The sequence below is a fragment of the Triturus cristatus genome, chromosome 12 (genome assembly GCF_964204655.1).
Source record: "Triturus cristatus chromosome 12, aTriCri1.1, whole genome shotgun sequence".
Taxonomy (NCBI): Eukaryota; Metazoa; Chordata; class Amphibia; order Caudata; family Salamandridae; genus Triturus; species Triturus cristatus.
In genome coordinates, this window is record NC_140595.1 from 810,461,873 (window position 1) to 810,487,736 (window position 25,864).

Sequence of the window (25,864 nt, forward strand, 5' to 3'; positions counted from 1 at the left end):
AGCCAGCCAAGATAGAATTAACGTGCGCCTCCGTCACTTTAGCCAGAAAGGGAAGCAGCGAAATTGGGCGATAATTTCCTGGCTCGGAGGTGGGTAAGGAAGGTTTTTTCAACAAAGGGACGACTATGGCGTGTTTCCAGGCTCGTGGAACTGATGCCGTAGATAATGAACGATTAACCACGTCTAGGCAAACCTCTGAGATGGAAGAATAGAGCTGACGAAAGCGAGTGGGAGTCACTGGGTCAGCAGGGGAGCCAGATTTAATTTTAGAGCATAGGGCCGCAAACTCCAAAGGCAAGATGGAAGGAAATACCTCCAGACTACGGCCGTCCACAATCTCATTCCCCAGAAAGTCCGCCTCTGCAGGCAGGGAAAATACTTGCGGAAGTCCCTGATAAATCAGTTCCACCTTGTTAATAAAGTGTAGGGCAAGCTCATCGCATTGGTGGTTGGAGGCAATCGGAGAAACCCCCTTGCTGCCGGAATTCTTCATATCGCCTAGTAAAGAGAAAATGGTCTTGGCTGGGTTTGAGCTGGCCAGGATTCTGCTGGCCACAAAATCCGCCCGCACTCTACGAATATCTTTATGGTATAGCTTAAGAGCTGTTTGATATTCCAATTTAGCAGTTACAGCAAGGTGAGTCTCCAGATGCGCTCCAGCCGTTTGCAACCCTTTTTGGCCAATAGAAGAGCATCATTAAACCACGGGTTGGATGGCCCGCGGCCTTTCCTTCCCCATTTAGCAGGAATGTGATTATCTAGGCCCGCCGTCAGCCAATCCTGATAGCACTGATTCGCTGCATCTGCGCACAAGGGTAGCTGTGGTTGGTGGCTGGATAATCAAGCTGAGAGAATCTCTGGGTTAAACCTATGCCAAGCGCGTTTCAGGGTTTTTGAGGGGTAGCTGTACTCAGCCTTGGCCTGATATTGCAGGGAAAAGGAAACCAGAAAATGGTCAGTCCAAGCCTGTGGAATGGGAGCACGCATTATAATCTGAGAGAGATTCGAAATAACTGGATCACACCACAGGTCTGCTACTGCAGCCTGAGTAAGGTGGTGCATGCACCCCTTACTGAGATATAGGTTCACTATATCTCACCCTATCACTGCACATATAAACCTATCAGTCACCCCTATGGCAGGCCTTATCAATCCTGAAGGCAGGGTGCTTGGTTTTGTGTGAGAGGGTGCCCGTGCATGAGCAGAGCCATTCTGCAGCCTTCGGTAAATGCTAACTTTGGGATGGCTGCACGGAAACATGTCGTGTTTGGTGTCAAACACCTTGGAATCATACCCCCACACCAGTAACTGGTGTGGGAGTATGATCCCACCCTGCTAGAGGGAGAGACATGACAGCACCGGTATACCTGGTACCAGCTAACAGAGCCCTGGCATCACAAAATTGATGCTGCCAGCCACAGACACGGGTCTGGCCTCCTGCTGCTGACCGAAACTCCAGCAGGGGAGACCTGGACAATAGGTTTCCTGTCACAGGGAGGTGTCACCACCTCCCAGACAGGCCTTAGTGGATTAGGGCTGGGTGGGAGCACTCCAAGAGTGCTTTGAAGTCTGCACTTGGGGCACATTTGGTGTCCCTGTGCATAGTACAGTTCAAACCAGTTGCAGGGGCTACCAGCCCCTGCTCTGGCGTGAAACTGGACAAAGGAAATGGGTGTAGCCACCCCTCTTTCCAAACTCTCCCATAGGTGGGTCCCCAGAGTATGTCCAACCCCTTCCTTGGTTATAAAAAAGGAACCCCTGACTACAGGACTTTAGATTACACTTGGACGAACTCTGCTACAGAAGTCCCAGAACTTCGATGATCTACATGACTAGATGACTGAAGAATCTCCCTTGGAGTAAAGGAGTTACTCCCCTGCTTGGCAGGCACCAAAGACGCATCTGACCGGTCTGAATCTCCAAAGCTCTCGCCGGACGCCGAATTTTTTGCAGCCCAGGAGGTAGGTTTCCAGACTTCCCAGAGGCTGGCCCGAGTCCCCAGCAAAGCTGAGACCCGTAGCCCTCGTGGGTACCGTGGAACCGGAACCCCTGGACACCGTGCACATTTGCAAGTGCATCAGCTTCTTGACGTCCCTTGAGGCTGTGCATCAGGTTACTTGTCGCCCAGACCCTGAGCACCTTTTGCACTGTAGATTGCTGGCCTACACTCCACGAGTGTTCCGTGAGCCTACTCTTTGTACCTTCGCTCGAGGCTCCTTCGCGATCCCTGTTCCGTCGACTGGTGGGTCCCTGTGAAGGCAACTCTTACTTCCATTGGGCTTCCCTGGTTGCTCCAGATGTACCCTGACTCTCTTTCACTTGGGGAGTCCCCTGGACCTTGCTGGCCCGCACCGAAGTATCTTTCCTCTTCCTGCGTGGGTTGCTGTTGCCAAGGCTTGTTGTGTCTAATCCTGGCACCGACACTACAGCACTCGACATCCTTCATGGGACAGCTCGAATCTAGCTCCTGGTTGTCCTCGATGCCTCCTGGTCCTCGTGGCTGAAGAGTCAAGCTTCCCCTTTTCTCACCTGAAGCACCCGACATCGGTGGGCCTTCGACTATTGTGCCCCTGGTCATTGGCAAGTGACCCAGACTCTGTCCCCTCTGTTTTCAGGTTCTTCACATCTCTGATCCAGGTTTGGATCTCTTCAGACACTTCTCATCTTCCTGACAGCAGCACTTTTCAGCAAGTTGCCATTGAAAACGATGACGCGACCCAACACCATTTGACACCTATGCACCCGGCTTCCCTGGGTGAGGTAACAAGAGTACTCCAGTGCTCCCGTGGGTGTTGGCCCTAGAACTATCTAAGTCCAAGAGGGGTTGTTCCTAGTCCACTCCGAAGTGTCCTAAAACTTTAAAACTCTAACCGCGACTTTCCCCATAGAAGCTAACGGGAGCTCGCGGCTGTGTTCTCACACTACACATGTCCCCCGTCAGTCCCCTGTGTCACTACCTTGGATGGTTCCTTGGGGTTCCAGCGATTCTACAGGCTCCAAGCCTTGTGTCTAGGCAAGTCGTGGTTCTTATACCACTTTATTAATATATGGTTTGGTTCGCTCCTAGGGCCTATCGTATATATTGTGCTAATTTACTGTAATATTCGAAGTGTAACTTATGTGCTTTTGCCTCTAGCCTCATAAAGAGACTAGAGGGGTATGTTTAGTAATAAATACATATATTTTATATATATACCTGGTGTGGTCTCCTTTCATTTAGCCACGCAAGAGATTATAAGACTGGTAAAACAAGCTGCTTTACATTCCTTCAAGACTTAGCCTGAAGGCTGCTCTCCATAGCTACCACTAGGATAGCTTTCAACAAAGGTTGTCTTTAACCTATCATCAATAAGGGGTTGTTTGGACTGGTGCAAGGTGCCCACTAGAACTAGTGGACAGCATATACCAGGCCAACTTCTCACAGTGTACACGCTAAGCTGGACTTGAAGCACTTGATCCAGTATACCAACAGTAGCGGCCAGCAGGTGAGACTAGTGGATGAGTAGAATATGGTGTGTGTGTGTGAGTGAGTGTGTGCATGTGTATGTGAGTGTGTGTATGTGTGCATGTGTCTGCGTGCTAATCTGGGCTTGAAGCTCTGGATCCAATATACCAACACCAGCAGGTGAGAGCTATTGGATCAGTAGAATATGGTGTGTGTGCATGCGTGCGTGTGTGTGTGTGTGTGCGCGTGCGCATGCATGCAGCTCTTTTGAAACAATGGTAAGCATATGTAAATATATTTCATGTGAAGCAAAATGAAAATAAAGAATGCTATTATGAAGAAGTGAAAAAATAAGAAAGTTAGAATTATGAATATTTCATTATATATTGGTTAAAGATTGATAAATGCATAATTAGAAATGTCAGAATTACAAAAATGTTGCATCAGCCAACTCTGACACTAAACCATAACCCTCCCCCTTACTTTAACCCAACTCTAACCCTTATCTTACCCATGCCATCAAACGGATGCTAACTCTAAAACAAATGGGGCAATTTAAGCAGTAAGGTCGACTGATGTTGCATGACCCACGCACCTTTTATCTTACCATCCGATGATGCCCATTGCACCTTGTCTAATACCAGCCAGTGATACTGGCTGTTCCATGCACCTTGTATGGTCCCATCCAATGATGTTTGCTGTTCCATGGAAGTTGTCTGGTACCATCCAATGATACTGAGTGTCTCTTGTACCTTCAGTGGTAGCTTCCAATGTTGTTCTGTAGCCATTACACCTTGTATGAAGCCATCCAATAATATCCATTGCATCTTGTTTGGTACTATCCAATGATATTAGATGTCCAATATACGTTGTTTGTTACCAACAGTGATACAGGATGTCTAATACTCCTTGTCTGTCACAATCCAATGCTATTGGATATACATTGCACCTTCTTTGGTACCATCCAACTCTTCTGGCCGTCCCATGCACCTTGTCAGGTACCATACAGTGAGGTCCGATGTCCCATGCACCTTGTCCTGTACCATACAGTGAGGTCCGATGTCCCATGCACCTTGTCCTGTACCATACAGTGAGGTCCGATGTCCCATGCACCTTGTCAGGTACCATACGGTGAGGTCCGATGTTCCATGCACCCTGTCTGGTACCATCCACTACTGTTGGGTGTCCAGTGCACCTTGTATAGTACTATCCAATGACACTGGATGTCCATTTCACCTTATCTAGTGCCATCCAGTGATATTGGGTTCCACTGCACCTTGTCGTGTACTAGCCAATAATGTTCTTTCACCCTTGTCTGCTGCCATCAAATGATATTGGATAGCCATTGCACCTTGTCTAATAGACCCTGCCTGGTACCTTCCAATGATGTCCAATGTCCATTTTACCTTCTCTGGAATCACTCAATAAAACTGGATGTCCATTGCACATTGTCTAGAACCATCCAATATTATTGGATGTCTGTTGCACCTTGCCTGGTGTCATCCAATGATGTTGGATATCCAATGTCCCTACTTTGGCGCCATCCACTATGAATGGATGCCTGTTACATCTTGTCTAGTTTCATCCAATGAGGTCGGCTGGCCCTTGCACCTGATCTGGGGTCATCCAGTGATATTGGATGCCCAACACTTATTGTCTGATACTATACAGTGATACCTTGTCTGTTAGCATCCGTTGAAGGGGGAAGCCCATTGCACCTGGTCTGAGGTCATCCAATGAAGGTGGGTATTTATTGCACCTTGTTTGGGACTAACCTGTCATATTGGATGTCCCATGAACTCACTTTGATTCTTTCCAGAGGTATTAGATACCCCAAGCACCTGTTCGAGAGTCGTCTACTGATAATGGATGCCTCATGCATTTGAATTACTGTAAGCCTGAATCACTAGGAGTACCATAGTTACTTGTGTGAGTAACCATTGTTTGATTTACCAGCTTTCGCATTTATCTGTCTCAATAAGCCTCCACCCCGTTTACGTTTACCTGCATGAGCACCTAGGGGGGAGGGCACAGATTTATTTGGTTACAAATGCGGTGTGGATCTCGTTGACACCCGTAATGTCACAGGGTGTGAAGCAGAACTCTGTGGTAGTCCCTCAATTGCTGGATGAACAATCTGATTAGATAGGGACAGAACTGAGTCTACCGGGTGGGACTGAATTAGGCCATCGGGTGGAAGTTGAACCGGGGAGGGAACTCTAGCCAATCTCCCCAGCGAGGAACGTTTAGTATACTCCAAATCGAGAGACACTCGGCGTTCAGCTAATGCGATCTCTTTTTCCAGGACCGAAGTAGCTCTTATAATAAAGTTATCTAATGTCCCAGCAACACCAATGTTAGAGCTTCTCCCAATTGATTCACGACTACCTGCCATAATTAAATAAACAATGTAAGAGCACAATTATACTAATATGGTCATACGGTAATGCACAAACCCCTAACAACGGGGCACAAACTTGCGTTTGAGAGGTCCCGTCCCGGCCCTACCCCAGACTTTTTCTCCAGCGCGCCGACCAAACAGCCTCCCAACTGAAAGTCAGTGGGCGTTGGAGAGGCCCAAATTCAGGTGTGTTCAGGTGAGTTCAGGTGAGGCAATCACGGGGCTCCTGGGACTAAAAGTCCTACACAGACCTCCTTCAGGTAGAGAGCGTCAATGTTATCGCCCCCCCACGCAGGAAACGCAGGAAACGCAGGAAACGCAGGAAACACAGAACCTTGATGACGCTGCCTTGTATCCCACCTGCGCACTATCTCAGCAGTCTCAACAGTCACCTCAATCCGGTCACTTTTCCGCCTATTAGCACCCTGTTTTCAATGCTAATATTGTGTGGATCCGTGTGTGGATCCGTGTGGATCCGTGTGAGTTATTTGAGAGCCTCACAGGCAGCGCGCCACTCTCAGCTGTCTTTTGATTGCCACAGCCAGTATAGCCGGCCTCTCTCTAGCTCTTACCCGGCGCGGTTAACACATGGGCCATGAGGCATAGTGCAGTTCTCCAGGATACCCCCGGACCATTGTGCAACTTCACTACTCATGCTGCGGGCTTCCGTGCACTAGCACACTCCGGGGACACTCCTGGGACGATTTTCCGTGGTCACCCTGCCAGATCCTCCGCTCTCCGCTCCACTCTCCCTCGCTGCATGCACAACTGCCTCCCAGTGCTCACTACTATCCGTCTTAATCTTGCCGGTCCCCTCTGCAGCACTCTTTCCAATTCTTCTGAGCAGAGGGGGGGGGGCACCATAGGAACACACACCACAGTCGGCAGTCGGACAGTCCTAACAGTCCTAACGGGAGCCACCGACCCAGCAGCGGGCGGGCGGGCGATTCAATCCAGCCGCGCTCCAAATCTCGTTCCAAAATCTCGTGTGATTTGTTCGAGTTTCATGGATCCCCTGTGTGAGTATCATGAACTCATTGCAGAAGAAAGCTACAAGCGGGACCCTGCCTATGCCCCACTCAGAGCTCTAATTGAATATGGACAAGAATGGCACATCTATGAAGAGACACAAGCTACTGTGGTGAACTATCTATGACTGTCTGTAGCTCTTGCAGCCACAGGATGAGGAAGGGGCTCAAGGGTTACGTCTCATTCTCAGTTGAGACCCCTCACTAGTGTGTTCACCGATCTTTATTGGCAGCTCTTCTCCAGGGCACGGGATACAATTACTATCTTGATTCCAGATGGAATCAGTTTTTTTATGATGCTATATCTCTTCTTTAGCTCGTGGTTGCCATCCCTCTTCATTGATGCAAGTAGTGCTTAATTTGTTTAAAAAAATAAGTGCCAGGGGCCTCATCAGAAGACCACCGGAGCTCACGTCACCCATTCCCACTGCCAGCGCTGCGAAAGATGGACCCTCCAAAACTTCTAACCATCACACTGCTACAAGTGTGAGAATTCAGACTGTTTGAGTCCTCCAAAATGTATATTGGATTATTAAACAACTGCTGTTCTGCTCATCTCTAAATTACATAAACATGGCCACCATGTGGCAGCTGTCATAAGTGCCGGCGTTGACAATTTAGTGCTTTTGCCGAGCACCGGAAACCATCGGCTCAAATTAAGCACTGGATGCAAAATGCCAGCTCTCCTCCTTACCTCTTGATCCCACCGCCCTTCATTTGTTCTTGATGCCATCTGTCTTGATAAGTGATGGACCCAGCCCTTTCTGCAAGGCCATCCCAGATGTTTGTCTTCCTTTACTGAACCTGTTTTATTGGCTTGTAGGACTCTGCACACTTTACTCCGGCTAACCATTGCTAAAGTACTTGTGCTCTCCCTACTAAACATAGTAAAATTAAAATATGCCTGTTTGGACATTTTAATTTACTTATTAGTCCCTGGTATATGGGACTACACACATTTGGCCTGTAAATTAAATGCTACTAGTGGGCTGCAGCACTTATTGTGTCCCTCACTAAAGTAGCATTGTGAAACATGGCTCAGGCCTGCCACTGCAGCCTGTAATGCAGTGTTAAACTGGCATAATAAACCTTGAGTAAAAATTAGCTTTTTGCACAGCCTAAACCTTCCTTTAATACTTATAACTCACCTCAAAGGTAGGCCCTAAAGCCTTACAGGGCATGGTGCATGGTATTTAAAAAGTAGGACATGTGTACTTAAGTTTTACATGTCCTGGCAGTGAAAAAACCCAGAGTCTTTTTTCATTGTAGCAAGGCTAGCTTTCCCATAGCTTAACACTGGGTTACCTTATTACACATAATATGTGAAAAGTTCAGTCTGGAAGCAGATAGAGAAATACTCCCACTCATTTGAATTATAATTTGAAATCCTCTTTACTGATAAAGTCACATCTTAAATTACTGTTCTGAAAAAGCCACTTTTAGAAAGTTGGCATTTTTCTGCCTAAGCCAAATGTGCCTTTCTGCCATTGTCCAGGGTCCCATCACTGTTAATGGCTCTCCTGTGATGTAATGTGTGTTCCTTCCAGATAGGGAACAAAAGGGCCTTGAGTGTGGGAAGGGTGTTCCTCTCCTGAGCAGGATGGCATAGGGGCTATACTCAGCTCTTCGTGAGCTTCAAAGGGCAGTCTGCGGGCTATGCACACCCCCTTCCTGACTGAAGCTGCCTGCTATGTGACTGGCAATTGCAGCTGACACCTGGGCTTGCCTGACTATTGTTCTGTCCCTCCAAATGGCTTGTGCAGGCAGAGATAATAGGCTTAACTATAAGGAAATGTGACGCGTTTAAAATCTGTGCAAATCTGTGCAAGTTCCTCAGTGTTTGCAGCGGGATGGAACCCAGGTCTTTTAATGGTTGGCAATCGGCATGTGTAAGCTCCTTCGAACGGGCAGGTTTGTAAAAGTGTCAACTCCAAGTGCTACAGTACTGCTGGGTACTGTCATGCGGGACAGGGGTGGCTCCAGGGAGGATTTTGTGCAGTTAACAGCTCCCCCTAATGGTGACCCAGACTCTCGTAGTATTCTGCCCACTTCCGCGAAGAATTTACTGACCTGTGCTAGGTCTTTTGGAGTAGAAATCACAAAAGGAAGAGACAAGGCAATGTGCCTTTTCTAACTCCCCATCCGCAACTGATTACTCACTATAAAGAAAAGGACATAAAAAACTAAAATGAGTGGGGGGCTATTGTACCCCAATCATTATGGGGGGGTGAGTATGCGAAAGAAATCTAATTTTTTAATACTGCCCCCGCAGTCGGTGGACTCTGCGTGGGATGAGGACGACCCGTAGATCATGGAATAAGTGTGACGATTTGATCACGGCCCCACGACGGTCCCGGGTTCAGCAAATAGCTGTGAAACTCGGTTATTTTGTTCCTCTACGCAATTGCATAAAGGGAGATATGGAGATTATCCAGTGAATAAGACCTGAATGCGGGTTAAGACCAAGAATTTTCTTAAGGTATCAATACCCTGACGAAGGCCGTCGTGACCCCTGAGGGTATACATTTAGGAAGAAACATGTTGGTTCCTGCAAAGAGGATGTATCGGTATTAATTCCCCCGATGTATCCTATACATTTTTAATCCTATCGTGGGTGACCAAAAATAAAGGAAACCTCGGTTCCCCTCAGATAGTTTTACCATTATTTTCTGTGTTTTGCACTTTCTGATCCCTTCTTGAAGGAACTACTCTTTTCCTTCTCTTTCATTTGTCATTTGTCTTTATATTCTTTTTCCGGATGTATGACATTACAACGCGGGTTTTTACAACGCGTGCAGTTACATCGCATGCGTTACAACGCATGCGATGTTACAACGCTATGCCATTACAACGCAAGTCTTTACATCGACTTGCGCTAGATGGCGTGCTAACATTAAAAAAGTGTAATTTACTATTCCAACTCCAGTCCACTTAACAGTAGGGAAGGTGTTGGGATAGTAAACTACACTATTTGTAATGTTAGCACGCCATCTAGCGCAAGTCGATGTAAAGACTTGCGTTGTAATGGCATAGCGTTGTAACATCGCATGCGTTGTAACGCATGCGATGTAACTGCACTGCGTGGTAAAAACCGCGTTGTAATGGCTGTTCCCCTCTTTTTCCTCACCACTTTTTACTCTAAAAAAATAGCGCTCCGCTCAGTGTGTTGGTCTGCACCTGGGCGTCAGATGCGGCCCGGTGTGTGAATGCAGTATTAAGAAATTCGATTTCTTTCCCACACACACCCCCCCATAATGATTGGGGTACAATAGCCCCACACTCGTTTTAGTTTTTATGTCCTTTTCTTTATAGTGAGTAATCAGGTCTTTTGGAGTGACAGATGTATATATGAATAGTAGTGCTTCCTTGAATGATCTTATCTCGTGTTGCATAAGGATGGGCCGCAAATACCTACGTCTCTGTAATAATAAGCTTGCGCAGCAGCATACGATGTGGGCAGCTGATTCGGAGTGGTAATTGCACAGTCTACATTGCTCCTGTGCCAGTGCGCAGTTGTTCCATAGTCCCCTGTACTCTCTAATGTTTTAGTCAGTAGCCTAAACATTAAAACGTTCTTAAATGCACGCTTTCCAATTGCTGCTCTCAAGTATGGTTGGCAAAGAAAGGTTTCGTGGGATGTTACAACCTCCTCAGCACCTCTAATGCTTCTTGCCTTGATAAGATCCAGATCCCTCGAGGGTTTCTTAGCTTGTATCTTTACTTTGCTTTTTAGCTCTGCTTTGCTAATTTTGAGAGCCGTCAATGATGTTAGATCCAGTGATAATGTTGAAGCGGGTAGTTCCAGGTACTTCGCCCAGGCACTTGTCTTGTGCGAGAACAATGCCATAAGGGCACCCCGCAGAGAATCATGATCTGCCCGGCTCACCTGGAGGTAATAGATAATTATGTCTTTTTTGCATGCTATGTCCATGCTTACGAGATTAAATTCCAGGCATAATAAAGTGTGCTCTGTGTGCTTTGGCATGCCAAATACCTTTTTGTATGATGATGTGTGGTTTTGCTCTTGTACCTCTGTCAGGCTTCCAGGGTAGGCGAGGTGGCCGTAACTTAGTGGTGGTATGAGTTTGGCCTCGATTACTCTTCGTATTCCCTGTGCCGAGTGGCTGTTTAGCATATGGTTGAGGCGAGATAGATCATACATGGTCTTTGCTGCTGTGGCTCCTATAGCCTTTACCTGCAGCATGCGTTTCCCTGAGTCCATAAGCCAAACTCCAAGGTAGTTGGAGTCCGTGTCAACCTTTAATGGTCTGAGTTTCCACTTGAGTTCGCGTTGTAGAGGGCATTGGCCAAATATCAGGACTTTTGTTTTCCCGCATTTGCGTGGAGGGCACTGCGTTTATTATACTCGTGTAATATGTCTAGGGCCCTCCTCATTTCTATTTGTGTCTGATCCATCAAGACCAAGTCGTCCGCGTACTGTATTATTGGGATTTTTTTCCGTCCTAACGATGGTGGAAAGGTTCTGCCTTTTAAAAGGTCTTCCCCTAGATCCGCTGTATAAAGATTAAATAAAGTTGGAGCAAGTACGCACCTCTGCTTTAAGCCTCTATGTGAAAATCCATCTGGCGGCGTGTGATTTCGTTAGCTTTATCCTCACAAATGTATCCATGTATAAGGTTGCAATTGTTGCAGGCAGTTGTTTTGGAATGTCCCATACTGCCAGTTGTTTCCGCAGGATGTTACGGTCAGTGCCGTGAAAGGCCGCACTACAGTCGACAAAACAGGCATATAACGGAGTGGTTCTTTCACGCGCCTTTGAGCCCAGGTAGGCGAGAGCGATGATGTTGTCAAGAGTTAATGCATTGGGCCTGAATTCTGTCTGATAGGGTGGTATGATTTTATTGTCTTTGATCCATTGCTCTAGTTCTTTTAAGAGAATTTTTGCAAAGAGTTTGCCATCAACGTCGAGGAGGGCAATTAACCTGTAGTTTTCCGGCAATGTTGGATCTCCCTTTTTATCTATTGGGTAGAGGATCGAGCCCTATCATGCTTCCTGTATAGCAGATGTGGCAAGGCATTCGTTAACCAGTTTAAGCATCACTGGGGCCCAGAATGTTCAGTCGTCTTTTAAAATGATCACCGGAATGCCATTCGGTCCTGGAGCCCCATCACTCCGGCTATTGCTTAGTACCTTTAGTACCCCTGCTCTAGTTGCTGTTATGATGTTGTCCACCATGTCTTCTAAAAGGTTCTTTAGGTACTTTGTGTGAAAAGTGTCTTGGCTGACTGCTCTTTGATCTCTAGGGGCACAATATGCTTCCAGAGGCCCAGCTGACCAGCACCCACAGGACGTGCCTGAACCCTGCTGCTGGACTCTATTCAAATGAGTCCTGAACCCAAAGAGGTGCATCCCTGGTCCTGAACCCTTGGCTGGTGTCAGAGTGTACTCCTCTATCCCGAAAACCTCAAGACCTGTACTCCAGGTGACAATTCAGAGGTTCTAGGCTCATTGCATCCACGAACGACCGCCTGAGTCTCCTGCCAAAGAGAAACTCCAATGGTGACCTGCTCTTCGTGTCAGCAATAATAGCCCACCTCTGCCGCCAATGCAAAGGTCTGACAGTGACCTGCTCTTCATGCTGACAGCGATCTCCTTGCAGCTCCTGCCAACGTGAAGCTCCAGCTGATGCTTCTTGCACTGAACTGGACTGTGTGAGAGGGTAACCTCTCTACCAGTCCCTATATCTGGTCAGTCACGGCTCGCATGATTTGTGGGGGGTGGGGGACGGGTGGTTAGGTGGCATGGGGGTCCGCGCTGGAAGTGAATGGGGGGGTTTGGTAAAAGAAAAAAAAAATTACCACACCGGCTCCCGCGCCGCCTCTGCTCCTGGCCGGGCGTTTTCCTGCTGCTTTCCAGGAACAGGCATCCTCGCTCCCCTCCCCTAAGCCAATTACAACACTGCAATGGCAGCATTGTGATTGGTGCGGACAGCACCCAGCCGGTCGCCTGTAGGGAGGCAATTTTTTCTATGTAGGCTGCATGCAGCCTACATAGAGAAAATATAGAGTGCCCATGACTGACTTGGTCAGCCCCAGAGGGCCGACCAAACAGTCAGGGTCCACAACAGTGGGCAAGCCACTCCTTCCGGACCCGACCACCCGCCCGCCCCCAACCAGGACAAGAAGCAGAAACATAAAATAGTATTTAAAATACCATTCTATGTTTCTGCTGCTCGCAGTGCGAGAAAGCAGTGGGGCGACACTCCTCTGCCCTAATGGAGGAGCCGCCCCTGTATTTGACCCACAATCCACTTCGATTGGCCGGAACTTTCGACCCGGTCCAGAGCAACCAGAAAACCGTAATTGGTGCTTTGTGCTTTTTGGCACTATTTTTACCTGAAACTTTAAAAATTCATTACTATATTTCTACCTACTGGATTTTGTCATTTTGACATCATGTTATTTATTCCAATTTACTCTATTTTTCCAAATTGGCTTGGGATTTGTCTTGCTTTCTCTGTTTCCTTCATTACTGTTTGTGTGCTGCATGAATACTTTACACAGTGCCTCTCAGTTGAGCCTGACTGCATTGGTTCCAAGATACCAGAGGGTTAAGCATGGGTTTATTTAGTGATTTTTGTGGGTCACCCTGCTAAGGACTGTCTTTGTAACTTGAGTGGGGCTCTCGCCCTCTCTAATAATAACCACATTTCCTAAAGTAAGCTTTTGAAAATCACTGTCCTCTTTTGCTCCCTGTTGACATATCTCCTCTTCTGGTCCTGTTGACATAACTCCTCTTTTGATATTGAAGCCATATCTCTTCTCTTGCTACTGAAGCCATCTCTCCTCCTTGAATGATGTATTTTTGCCTTGTTGGCCACAAAAGACACCACGTTTTATAATTGACATCCAGTGCTATCTCTCCTTGTTGTTCCTGATGTCCACTCGCTGTGTTGACTCCCTGTGCGATCTCACCTTGGTGGTCCTGATGTCATCTCGTTGCATTGATTCCCTGTGCGGTCTCTCCTTGTTGGTCTTGATGTCCTCTCGCTGTATTGACTCCCTGTGCGATCTCTCCTTGTTGTTCCTGATGTCATCTCGCCGTTTTGGCTCCCTGTGCAATCTCACCTTCTTCTTTCTGACGTCATCTAGCTCTATTGACTCCCTGTGTGATCTCTCGTTGTTGTACTTAATGGTCATCTCGCTGTGTTGACTCCCTGTGCATGTTTACTTTATTGGTCTTGATGTCACCTCTCCGCATTGACTACCTGTGTGATCTCTCCTTGGTGGTCCTGATGTCATCTCGCTGCATTGATTCCCTGTGCGATCTCTCCTTGTTGGTCTTGATGTCCTCTCGCTGTATTGACTCCCTGTGCGATTTCTCGTTGTTGTTCCTGATGTCATCTCGCTGTGTTGACTCCCTGTGCGTTTCCACTTTATTGGTCTTGATGTCACCTCTCCGCATTGACTCCCTGTGTGATCTATCCTTGCTGGTTCTGATGTCATCTCACTGCATTGACTCCCTGTGCGATCTCACCTTCATGTTCTTGATGGTCATCTCACCTGTGCGATCTCACTAGTTGGTCTTGATGTCATCTCGCCGCGTTGACTCCCTGTGCGATCTCTCCTTGTTGTTCCTGATGTCCACTCGCCCCTTTGGCTCCCTGTGCGATCTCACCTTGTTGGTCTTGATGTCATCTCGCCGCGTTGACTCCCTGTGCGATCTCTCCTTGTTGTTCCTGATGTCCACTCGCCCCTTTGGCTCCCTGTGTGATCTCTCCTTGTTGGTCTTGATGTCATCTCGCCGCGTTGACTCCCTGTGCGATCTCTCCTTGTTGGTCTTGATGTTATCTTTCATCATTGGCTCCTGGTGCCACGTCTCGTTTGTTTGTGGCACCAGTGCCTTAAATGGGCCAGTGCTCACAGGTACTGAGTACCGGCACTTCTTATTTTACCGATCTAAGTACCGGCACTTATCTATTGCCAAGGAGAGTAATTGGTGCTAGTGCTACTGAGCTCAAGACCGTCAGAGTGGAGCGACACTGACAGCCAACGCGCCTCCTTAGTCTTGTGCTGCGCCCCTCCTGAACAACTCATCAGCAGCTCATTTGCATTATGTGGGAGAGGTGTGGCGCAGCGGCCAGAGTGGCGGACTCCAGAGCGCGGAGCTCACGGTTCGATCCTCGGTGACAGCTCATCATCATGTGACTCTGGGCAATATCTCACTTAATCTCCCCGACGGCCCCCAGAGCCTGGGTACCCATTGGGGTGATACGTTGCGTTTTACAAATATGGGACTTAGATTTTTATGCAAGGGATGTCCAGGTGATGGGAATTTCATCGTCTCGCTGTGTTTGACAGAGCAGGACCCATTCAGACACTGCTCCCTCAATCACATTCACACTGTCGGTGTACAGTAACCAGTGGCGGCTCACTGCTTTAGAAAGTGGTGAGGCTATCAGGCAGGCACTCCAGGAAGGCCCGTAGGTGCAACCCCAAAGCTCTCAATTGTGGTCCTTCATAAACAATGTTTATAACAAGCCACAATTAAGAGCTCTGGAGTGAAGGCTGAAGATAGTGTGAGTTTCTCACCTGCCTGGTAGTGTGGACAGAAAAGTCAAACAACACAAAAATTAATTTAAAAAAAAAAAAAGTACATACCTACTCCTCTCCGGTCTCGACCTCAGTCCTTCGCAAAAGGCAGCAAGGGGTCTCAGAGTCAACTCCCCATACCAATCCAGATGCTGCTCTCGTGCTGTGAACCAGCATGAGAGAAGCCCCAGGATTGGTTGGAGCTGGCTGGCTCAGCACTCCTACAGGCACTGGAGGCCTGTGCCTGCTCTCCACCCAGCTGTCTAAGACAGCTTAGGTTGGAGAGATTTAAAGTGCGCATGTCAGGCTGGCCGTCGCAAGACAGCCGACCAAAGTGACATGTAAACTTTAAACTTTAGGTGTGCACCATTCCTCCTCCCTGCTGCCAGTCAGCAGGGAGGGCCCCGCCCCAACACTTGGCTCGGGATGACCCCTGCACTGAAAAATAAAACATCAATAAAATCATTTTATGACCGTATTATTTTTCATGTTTGCTGCACTTGCAGGGTGGGTGACGCTCCTCCGCCCTCATGGAAGCACCGCCGCTAGCTGGAATAATCCCACGGGAGCCTTTTGTGTGTGGCGAGTTAACGCCTTTTGTTTGTATTGATACATTTCTCACGTGTTTTGGTTTGACCTGCAACTGATGCAGACCTCATGATTAATGCTGCCATCCCAGAGCCCTTCCGGGGTGCACCGGTCACCAGCCTGGAAGTGCTGAGAGTGTATTCATGGTTAATGCCGCCATCCCAGAGCTCTTCCGGGGTGCACTGGTCACCAGCCTGGAAGTGCTGAGAGTGAACTCATGGTTAACGCAGCCATCCCAGAGCCATTCCGGGCGCACTGGTCACCGGCCTGGAAGTGCTGAGAGTGAACTCATGGTTAACGCAGCCATCCCAGAGCCATTCCGGGCGCACTGGTCACCGGCCTGGAAGTGCTGAGAGTGAACTCATGGTTAACGCCGCCATCCCAGAGCCCTTCCGGGCGCACCGGTCACCAGCCTGGAAGTGCTGAGAGTGTATTCATGGTTAATGCCGCCATCCCAGAGTCCATCCGTAGCCACTGGTCACCAGCCTGGAAGTGCTGAGAGTGAACTCATGGTTAACGCAGCCATCCCAGAGCCATTCCGGGCGCACTGGTCACCGGCCTGGAAGTGCTGAGAGTGAACTCATGGTTAACGCCGCCATCCCAGAGCCCTTCCGGGCGCACCGGTCACCAGCCTGGAAGTGCTGAGAGTGTATTCATGGTTAATGCCGCCATCCCAGAGCCCTTCCTGGGTGCACTGGTCACCAGCCTGGAAGTGCTGAGAGTGTATGCATGGTTAACGCCGCCATCCCAGAGCCCTTCCGGGGGGCACTGGTCACCAGCCTGGAAGTGCTGAGAGTGAACTCATGGTTAACGCCGCCATCCCAGAGCCCTTCCGGGGGGCACTGGTCACCAGCCTGGAAGTGCTGAGAGTGAACTCATGGTTAACTCCGCCATCTAAGAGCCCTTCCGGGGGGGTCACTGGTCACCAGTCTGGAAGTGCTGAGAGTGAACTCATGGTTAATGCCACCATCCCAGAGCCCTTCCGGGCGCACTGGTCACCAGCCTGGAAGTGCTAAGAGTGAACTTGTTATTAAGGCTGCCATCCCAGAGCCCTTCTGGGGCGCACTGGTCACCAGCCTGGAAGTGCTGAGAGTGAACTCATGGTTAATGCCGCCATCCCAGAGCCCTTCCGGGGGGCACTGGTCACTGGCCTGGAAGTGCTGAGAGGGAACTCATGGTAAACGCCGCCATCCCAGAGCCCTTCCAGGGTGCACTGGTCACCAGCCTGGAAGTGCTGAGAGTGAACTCATGGTTAACACCACCATCCCAGAGCCCTTCCAGGCGCACTGGTCACCAGCCTGGAAGTGCTGAGAGTGAACTCATGGTGAATGCAGCCATCCCAGAGCCCTTCCGGGCACACTGGTCCCCAGCCTGAAAGTGCTGAGAGTGAACTCATGGTGAATGCCGCCATCCCAGAGCTCTTCCTGGGTGCACTGGTCACCAGCCTGGAAGTGCTGAGAGTGAACTCATGGTTAACGCCGCCATCCCAGAGCCCTTCCGGGGGGCACTGGTCACCAGCCTGGAAGTGCTGAGAGTGAACTCATGGTTAACACCACCATCCCAGAGCCCTTCCTGGGTGCACTGGTCACCAGCCTGGAAGTGCTGAGAGTGAACTCATGGTTAACGCCGCCATCCCAGAGCCCTTCCTGGGTGCACTGGTCACCAGCCTGGAAGTGCTGAGAGTGACCTCATTGTTAATGCCGCCATCCCAGAGCCCTTCTGGGGTGCACCGGTCACCAGCCTGGAAGTGCTGAGAGTGACCTCATCGTTAATGCCGCCATCCCAGAGCCCTTCCTGGGTGCACTGGTCACCAGCCTGGAAGTGCTGAGAGTGAACTCATGGTTAACGCCGCCATCCCAGAGCCCTTACGGGGCGCACTGGTCACCAGCCTGGAAATGCTGAGAGTGAACTCATGGTTAACGCCGTCATCCCAGCGTCCTTCCGGGGCGCACTGGTCACCAGCCTGGAAGTGCTGAGAGTGAACACATGGTTAAAGCCACCATCCCAGAGCCCTTCCGGGGCGCACCGGTCATCAGCCTGGATTGCTGAGAGTGAACTCATGGTTAACACCGCCATTCCAGAGCCCTTTCAGGGTGCACTAGTCACCAGCCTGAAAGTGCTGAGAGTGAACTCATGGTCAACGCCGCCATCCCAGAGCCCTTCCGGGCGCACTGGTCACCAGCCTGGAAGTGCTGAGAGTGAACTCATGGTTAACGCCGTCATCCCAGCGTCCTTCCGGGGCACACTGGTCGCCAGCCTGGAAGTGCTGAGAGTGAACTCATGGTTAACGCCGCCATCCCAGAGCTCTTCCGGGGCGCACTGGTCACCAGCCTGGAAGTGCTGAGAGTGAACTCATGGTGAATGCCGCCATCCCAGAGCCCTTCCGGGGCGCACTGGTCACCAGCCTGGAAGTGCTGAGAGTGAACTCATGGTGAATGCAGCCATCCCAGAGCCCTTCCACGCGCACTGGTCACCAGCCTGGAAGTGCTGAGGGTGAACTCATGGTTAACGCCGCCATCCCAGAGCTCTTCCGGGGCGCACTGGTCACCAGCCTGGAAGTGCTGAGAGTGAACTCATGGTGAATGCCGCCATCCCAGAGCCCTTCCGGGGCGCACTGGTCACCAGCCTGGAAGTGCTGAGAGTGAACTCATGGTGAATGCAGCCATCCCAGAGCCCTTCCACGCGCACTGGTCACCAGCCTGGAAGTGCTGAGGGTGAACTCATGGTTAATGCCACCATCCCAGAGCCCTTCTGGGCGCACTGGTCACCAGCCTGGAAGTGCTAAGAGTGAACTTGTTATTAAGGCTGCCATCCCAGAGCCCTTCTGGGGCGCACTGGTCACCAGCCTGGAAGTGCTGAGAGTGAACTCATGGTTAATGCCGCCATCCCAGAGCCCTTCCGGGGGGCACTGGTCACTGGCCTGGAAGTGCTGAGAGGGAACTCATGGTAAACGCCGCCATCCCAGAGCCCTTCCAGGGTGCACTGGTCACCAGCCCGGAAGTGCTGAGAGTGAACTCATGGTTAACACCACCATCCCAGAGCCCTTCCAGGCGCACTGGTCACCAGCCTGGAAGTGCTGAGAGTGAACTCATGGTGAATGCAACCATCCCAGAGCCCTTCCGGGCACACTGGTCCCCAGCCTGAAAGTGCTGAGAGTGAACTCATGGTGAATGCCGCCATCCCAGAGCTCTTCCTGGGTGCACTGGTCACCAGCCTGGAAGTGCTGAGAGTGAACTCATGGTTAACGCCGCCATCCCAGAGCCCTTCCGGGGGGCACTGGTCACCAGCCTGGAAGTGCTGAGAGTGAACTCATGGTTAACACCACCATCCCAGAGCCCTTCCTGGGTGCACTGGTCACCAGCCTGGAAGTGCTGAGAGTGAACTCATGGTTAACGCCGCCATCCCAGAGCCCTTCCTGGGTGCACTGGTCACCAGCCTGGAAGTGCTGAGAGGGACCTCATTGTTAATGCCGCCATCCCAGAGCCCTTCTGGGGTGCACCGGTCACCAGCCTGGAAGTGCTGAGAGTGACCTCATCGTTAATGCCGCCATCCCAGAGCCCTTCCTGGGTGCACTGGTCACCAGCCTGGAAGTGCTGAGAGTAAACTCATGGTTAACGCCGCCATCCCAGAGCCCTTACGGGGCGCACTGGTCACCAGCCTGGAAGTGCTGAGAGTGAACTCATGGTTAACGCCGTCATCCCAGCGTCCTTCCGGGGCACACTGGTCGCCAGCCTGGAAGTGCTGAGAGTGAACTCATGGTTAACGCCGCCATCCCAGAGCTCTTCCGGGGCGCACTGGTCACCAGCCTGGAAGTGCTGAGAGTGAACTCATGGTGAATGCCGCCATCCCAGAGCCCTTCCGGGGCGCACTGGTCACCAGCCTGGAAGTGCTGAGAGTGAACTCATGGTGAATGCAGCCATCCCAGAGCCCTTCCACGCGCACTGGTCACCAGCCTGGAAGTGCTGAGGGTGAACTCATGGTTAACGCCGCCATCCCAGAGCCCTTCCTGGGTGCACTGGTCACCAGCCTGGAAGTGCTGAGAGTGACCTCATTGTTAATGCCGCCATCCCAGAGCCCTTCCTGGGTGCACCGGTCACCAGCCTGGAAGTGCTGAGAGTGACCTCATCGTTAATGCCGCCATCCCAGAGCCCTTCCTGGGTGCACTGGTCACCAGCCTGGAAGTGCTGAGAGTGAACTCATGGTTAACGCCGCCATCCCAGAGCCCTTACGGGGCGCACTGGTCACCAGCCTGGAAATGCTGAGAGTGAACTCATGGTTAACGCCGTCATCCTAGCGTCCTTCCGGGTCGCACTGGTCGCCAGCCTGGAAGTGCTGAGAGTGAACACATGGTTAAAGCCATCATCCCAGAGCCCTTCCGGGGCGCACCGGTCACCAGCCTGGAAGTGCTGAGAGTGAACTCATGGTTAACGCCGCCATTCCAGAGCCCTTCCAGGGTGCACTAGTCACCAGCCTGGAAGTGCTGAGAGTGAACTCATGGTCAACGCCGCCATCCCAGAGCCCTTCCGGGCGCACTGGTCACCAGCCTGTAAGTGCTGAGAGTGAACTCATGGTTAACTCTGCCATCCCAGAGCCCTTCCAGGCGCACTGGTCACCAGCCTGGAAGTGCTGAGAGTGAACTCATGTTTAACGCCGCCATCCCAGAGCCCTTCCGGGCGCACTGGTCACCAGCCTGGAAGTGCTGAGAGTGAACTCATGGTCAATGCCGCCATCCCAGAGTCCATCCGTAGCCACTGGTCACCAGCCTGGAAGTGCTGAGAGTGAACTCATCGTTAAAGCCACCATCCCAGAATCCATCCGTGGCCACTGGTCACCAGCCTGGAAGTGCTGAGAGTGAACTTGTTATTAAGGCTGCCATCCCAGAGCCCTTCCGGGGGGGCACTGGTCACCAGCCTGGAAGCGCTGAGAGTGAACTCATGGTTAACTCCGCCATCCCAGAGCCGTTCCTGGGTGCACTGGTCACTGGCCTGGAAGTGCTGAGAGTGAACTCATGGTTAACGCCGCCATCCCAGAGCCCTTCTGGGGGGCACTGGTCACCAGCCTGGAAGTGCTAAGAGTGAACTCATGGTTAAGGCCACCATCCCAGAGTCCATCCGTGGCCACTGGTTACGCCTGCAAGTGCTAAGTTTGAACTCATTATTAACGCCACCATCCCAGAGCCCTTCCGGGGCGCGCTGGTCACCAGCCTGGAAGTGCTGAGAGTGAGCTCATGGTTAACGCCGCCATCCCAGAGTCCATCCGTGGCCACTGGTCGCCAGCCTGGAGGGGCTGAGAGTGAACTCATGTGTAACGCCGCCATCCCAGAGCCCTTACGGGGCGCACTGGTCACCAGCGGGTTTGTGAAATCCAAAACAAACGTAAACTTACACAAAAGTGCATGTTTACTTTTGTGAATCACGCCCTCAGTATTATGTCAGTTGCATTGTAACTCCCTAACACTCACTCATACATTCAGTACACCTGACTAACTGTGGCAAGCTTTTCTGTCTTGTGCTGAGGATACTCATGCCTCAGCTGCAATAAAAGTTTCTTCTTAGCAGGGCTGGTAAACATTGAATTCAATGAATGGTCAATTGCCTGTACATCCTTTTGGTGCATTAGTCACACTTGTCGCAATATACAGTGCCGGCCAAGTCCATTTAAATAGAAACTGGTAGGCAGGATCACTCAACGTTGTGGCAGTGTCACAAAAATAGGGCCTGGTATCACAAAGCACACACTGAATGGAACGGAATCCACACACTGTCCTGCTATCGCCCAAAATACCACAGTGTTGAGATCACATAACACTGGCCAACAACACTGTGCAGACCTAATATCACACACAGTGATGGACAGAGTGCACTGTTCTTAATCTGTGAAACTTGTTCTAAGGACCCTTTAGCGTGGTGTGGTGCGGCCAGTCCAGATAAATGCAAGGAATCTCGCGAACAAGCCCCTTATTGAGGAAAAGATGATGAGCCCTTAACATGAGGATCACTTGAACACTGTGGCGCCCAGTACTGCATAGAAATGAATTGGTATTATCTGGTTAAAACTGTGGCGCCCAGGACTGCAAAGGTCGGAATTGGTGTTACCTGGTTAAAACTGTGGCGCTCAGGACTGCACAGGTAGGAATTGGTGTTACCTGGTTAAAATTGTGGCGCCCAGGACTGCAGAGGTCAAAATTGGTGGTACCTGGTTGGAACTGTGGCATCCAGGACTGCACATGTATCAATTGGTGTTACCTGGTTAAAACTGTGGCACCCAGGACTGCACAGGTCTGAATTGGTGTTACCTAGTTAAAACTCTGGCGCCCAGTACTGCACAGCTATGAATTGGTGTTACCTGGTTAAAACTGTGGCACTCAGGACTGCACAGGAATGAATTAGTGCTACTTGGTTAAAACTGTGGCGCACAGGAATTCACAGGTAGGAATTGGTGTTTTCTCTGGGTAAAACTGTGACGCTCAGGACTTCACAAGTATGAATTGGTGTTATCTGGTTAAAACTGTGGCACCCAGGACTGCACAGGTAGAAATTGGTGTTATTTGGTTAAAACTGTGGCACCCAGGACTCCACAGTTATAAATTGGTGTTATCTGGTAAACACTGTGGCACCCAGGACTGGACAGGTCTGAATTGGTGGTACCTGGTTGAAACTGCGGTGCTCAGGACTGCACAGGTATGAATTAGTGCTACTTAGTTAAAACGGTGCCTCCCAGGACTTCACCAGTAGGAATTGGTGTTATCTGGTTAAAACTGTGGCACTCAGTACTGCACAAGTAGGAATTGGTGCTACTTGGTTAAAACTGTGGCGTGCTGGACTGCACAGGCATGAATTCGTGCTACTTGGTTAAAACTGTGGTGCCCAGGACTGCACAGGTATGAATTGGTGATACTTGGTTAAAACTGTGGTGCCTAGGACTGCACAGGTATGAATTGGTGCTACTTGGTTAAAACTGTGGTGCCTAGGACTGCACAGGTATGAATTGGTGATACTTGGTTAAAACTGTGGTGCCCAGGACTGCACAGGTATGAATTGGTGATACTTGGTTAAAACTGTGGTGCCTAGGACTGCACAGGTATGAATTGGTGATACTTGGTTAAAACTGTGGTGCTCAGGACTGCACAGGTATGAATTAGTGCTACTTAGTTAAAACTGTGGCGCCCAGGACTTCACCAGTAGGAATTGGTGTTATCTGGTTAAAACTGTGGCGCTCAGTACTGCAGAGGTATGAATTGGTGCTACTTGGTTAAAACTGTGGCAGGCTGGACTGCACAGGTATGAATTGGTGCTACTTGGTTGAAACTGTGACGCGCTGGACTGCACAGGCATGAATTGGTGCTACTTGGTTAAAACTGTGGTACCCAGGATTGCACAGGTATGAATTGGTGCTACTTGGTTAAAACTGTGGTGCCTAGGACTGCATAGGTATGAATTGGTGATTCTTGGTTAAAACTGTGGTGCCCTGGACTGCACAGGTATGAATTGGTGCTACTTGGTTAAAACTGTGGCGCTCAGGACTGCACAGGTATGAATGGGTGCTACTTGGTTAAAACTGTGGTACCCAGGATTGCACAGGTATGAATTAGTGCTACTTGGTTAAAACTGTGGTGCCTAGCGAATTCTGCACCGTTCATACTATACCAGACATTTGTTACATAAAATGAGCAGAGCACCACACCCCTTCTGCTTGCGTGGTTGTGGGGAGGAAGGCACCTTTTATCATACCATTTGGGACTGTCCTGTAATCCAGGAGTTCTGGAAGCGGATAATGCATACAATGTTGCAGGCGTGCGGCGTCTCATTGGTGCCGGAGCCCCGGCGCTGTTTGCTGAATGTGTGGGAGCCCAACTACCTCAGTCGCCAGGCCCAGAGCTGGGTCACGCTGGGGATAATGACGGCGAAGAGAAACATAGCCCAAAAGTGGGAGGTGGGGGAGGTGCCTTCACTAACTGCATGGGGGAGAGATATGGACGTGGTCATGTTTGCTGAGCGCTCAGCTTTTGTTAGGCGGGGTTGCCCCCGCAAGTGGGATAAGGTATGGGAGGCATGGAACAAATTCAGGGGAGGCATATGTGACCCACCACCGACGCCACATGATGACACCTCTGATTCAGATTGATGCAGTAGATGTGGGGACGGCAATGGGAACGGTTGAAGCCGGCCATGGACTACACTGCCGATATGTTGGTTTTGTCCGTGGAGTAAATTGGGATGTTGTATTGTCGAATGATACAAACAAACTGTCTACTCAAGTGTCTTGTTGTTGTGTTTTTATCAAAAACAATAAAAAGTAAAAAAAATGAATTGGTGATACTTGGTTAAAACTGTGGCGCTCAGGACTGCACAGGTATGAATTGTTGCTACTTGGTTAAAACTGTGGTACCCAGGACTGCACAGGTATGAATTGGTGCTACGTGGTTAAAACTGTGGTACCCAGGACTGCACAGGTATGAATTGGTGCTACTTGGTTAAAAAGAAAAAATAGGGAACGCTGTGATGGGTGAGTGTGTGTTGAAACTGCTGTGCAGGACCAGCACCCTCAGTCTCCTTCATGAGTTTTTGCATGGATGTCACTAGGAACTGATTGCTGCCCTTCGTGAACTCACCATGATCTGTTCATCATCTGTCCTCAGTGAGGAACAAGGCACTGGGCTAAGATCTGAAATACTGAGCCAAGATCAGACAGGGCGGAGCTCAGACCCCACATCACTGGCACAATAAAGTACATCAAAGGTCCACTATCAGCCAGGGCTGGCCTAAACAGCAATGGCTCAAGAACAGATAAGGATGGCTTAAAAATAAACTGCACTGAGCCAAGTCCGTTAATTACTAGTCTAAGAAAACACAGCATGGGCCAAGATCACACAGTGCTGTGCCAATTTCACTCAATGTTGGGCCAAAGAGTCCAGGATCATACAATACTGGATCAACTTATCACAAAGCTTAGCCAAGATCACATACTGGTGGCCAGACATTATAACCAGGATCCTGCTGACCCTTATGCACAGTTCTAAACCTGGTAAACTTGTGCCTGAGGCATAAACACGATGGTCCAAATTAACCTGTCCCTTTAAATGCAAAGGACAGCGTGCCTATTTCAGGGGGCTATGGCATCGCACTAGCCGTGAGTCTGCACATTTTGGAAGTTTGAGACTAGAAGTGACTTTGTATCATCATGTCTCGCCCCACCTCTAACCCCACACACTAGCCACGCCCCCAACTCAATTTAATGAAGACCTGCATTATGCTTTCCCATTTACAGCACTGCGTGGCCCCATCTCCCCATGGGTATCATGATGTCACCCCCTCATCGCATCCTGCTGGTATATCGTTGTTGTTGATGTGTCCTTTGTGTCTTTCTTTGCACTAGGTATGGGGGTCAATCACAGTGCCAGGGCCCGCTTACACCACCACATCCGGGTACTGCTTCAATGAAACAGCCATGCTGAGGCTCACCTTCCCAGACGGCTTCATCCAGTTCACATTCCAGAAGGTAGGCTGTGGAATGCTAAGGTATGCTGTCACGTGAGACACTTGTAATGTATGCTATGTGGTGTGCCATGCTGTGCTATGGTAATGGTAGTGAAGTTTATTCGCATAAGTTAATTAAAACCATTGCATTACAGTAAAATAACATTGAAAAAAGAAAGTCAGAATAATAAATCGTAAAAATATATGCACTAGCTAGAATCTTCAATTACATTAAAAAGGGTGTGCAGACAATATCGAGTAAAAAATATCGAGTTGCACAAATATTGAGTAAGAAATATCGTGGTTCAGAAATATCGACAGTAAGAAAATCGTGGTCAAGAATATCGACTTAAGGTAAGTAATATCAATTTTA

The 25,864-nt window shown here is 49.8% G+C and overlaps 1 protein-coding gene across 1 annotated transcript in view; it reads left to right on the forward strand.

The window, feature by feature from the left end:
* Nucleotides 1–25,864, forward strand: part of CD68 (CD68 molecule) — a 108,712-nt gene that overhangs the window by 20,220 nt on the left and 62,628 nt on the right. The window contains exon 3 of the mRNA XM_085637332.1: nucleotides 25,391–25,513. Coding sequence (XP_085493458.1) covers nucleotides 25,391–25,513 — 123 coding nt within the window. The remainder of the gene's footprint in view (nucleotides 1–25,390; nucleotides 25,514–25,864) is intronic.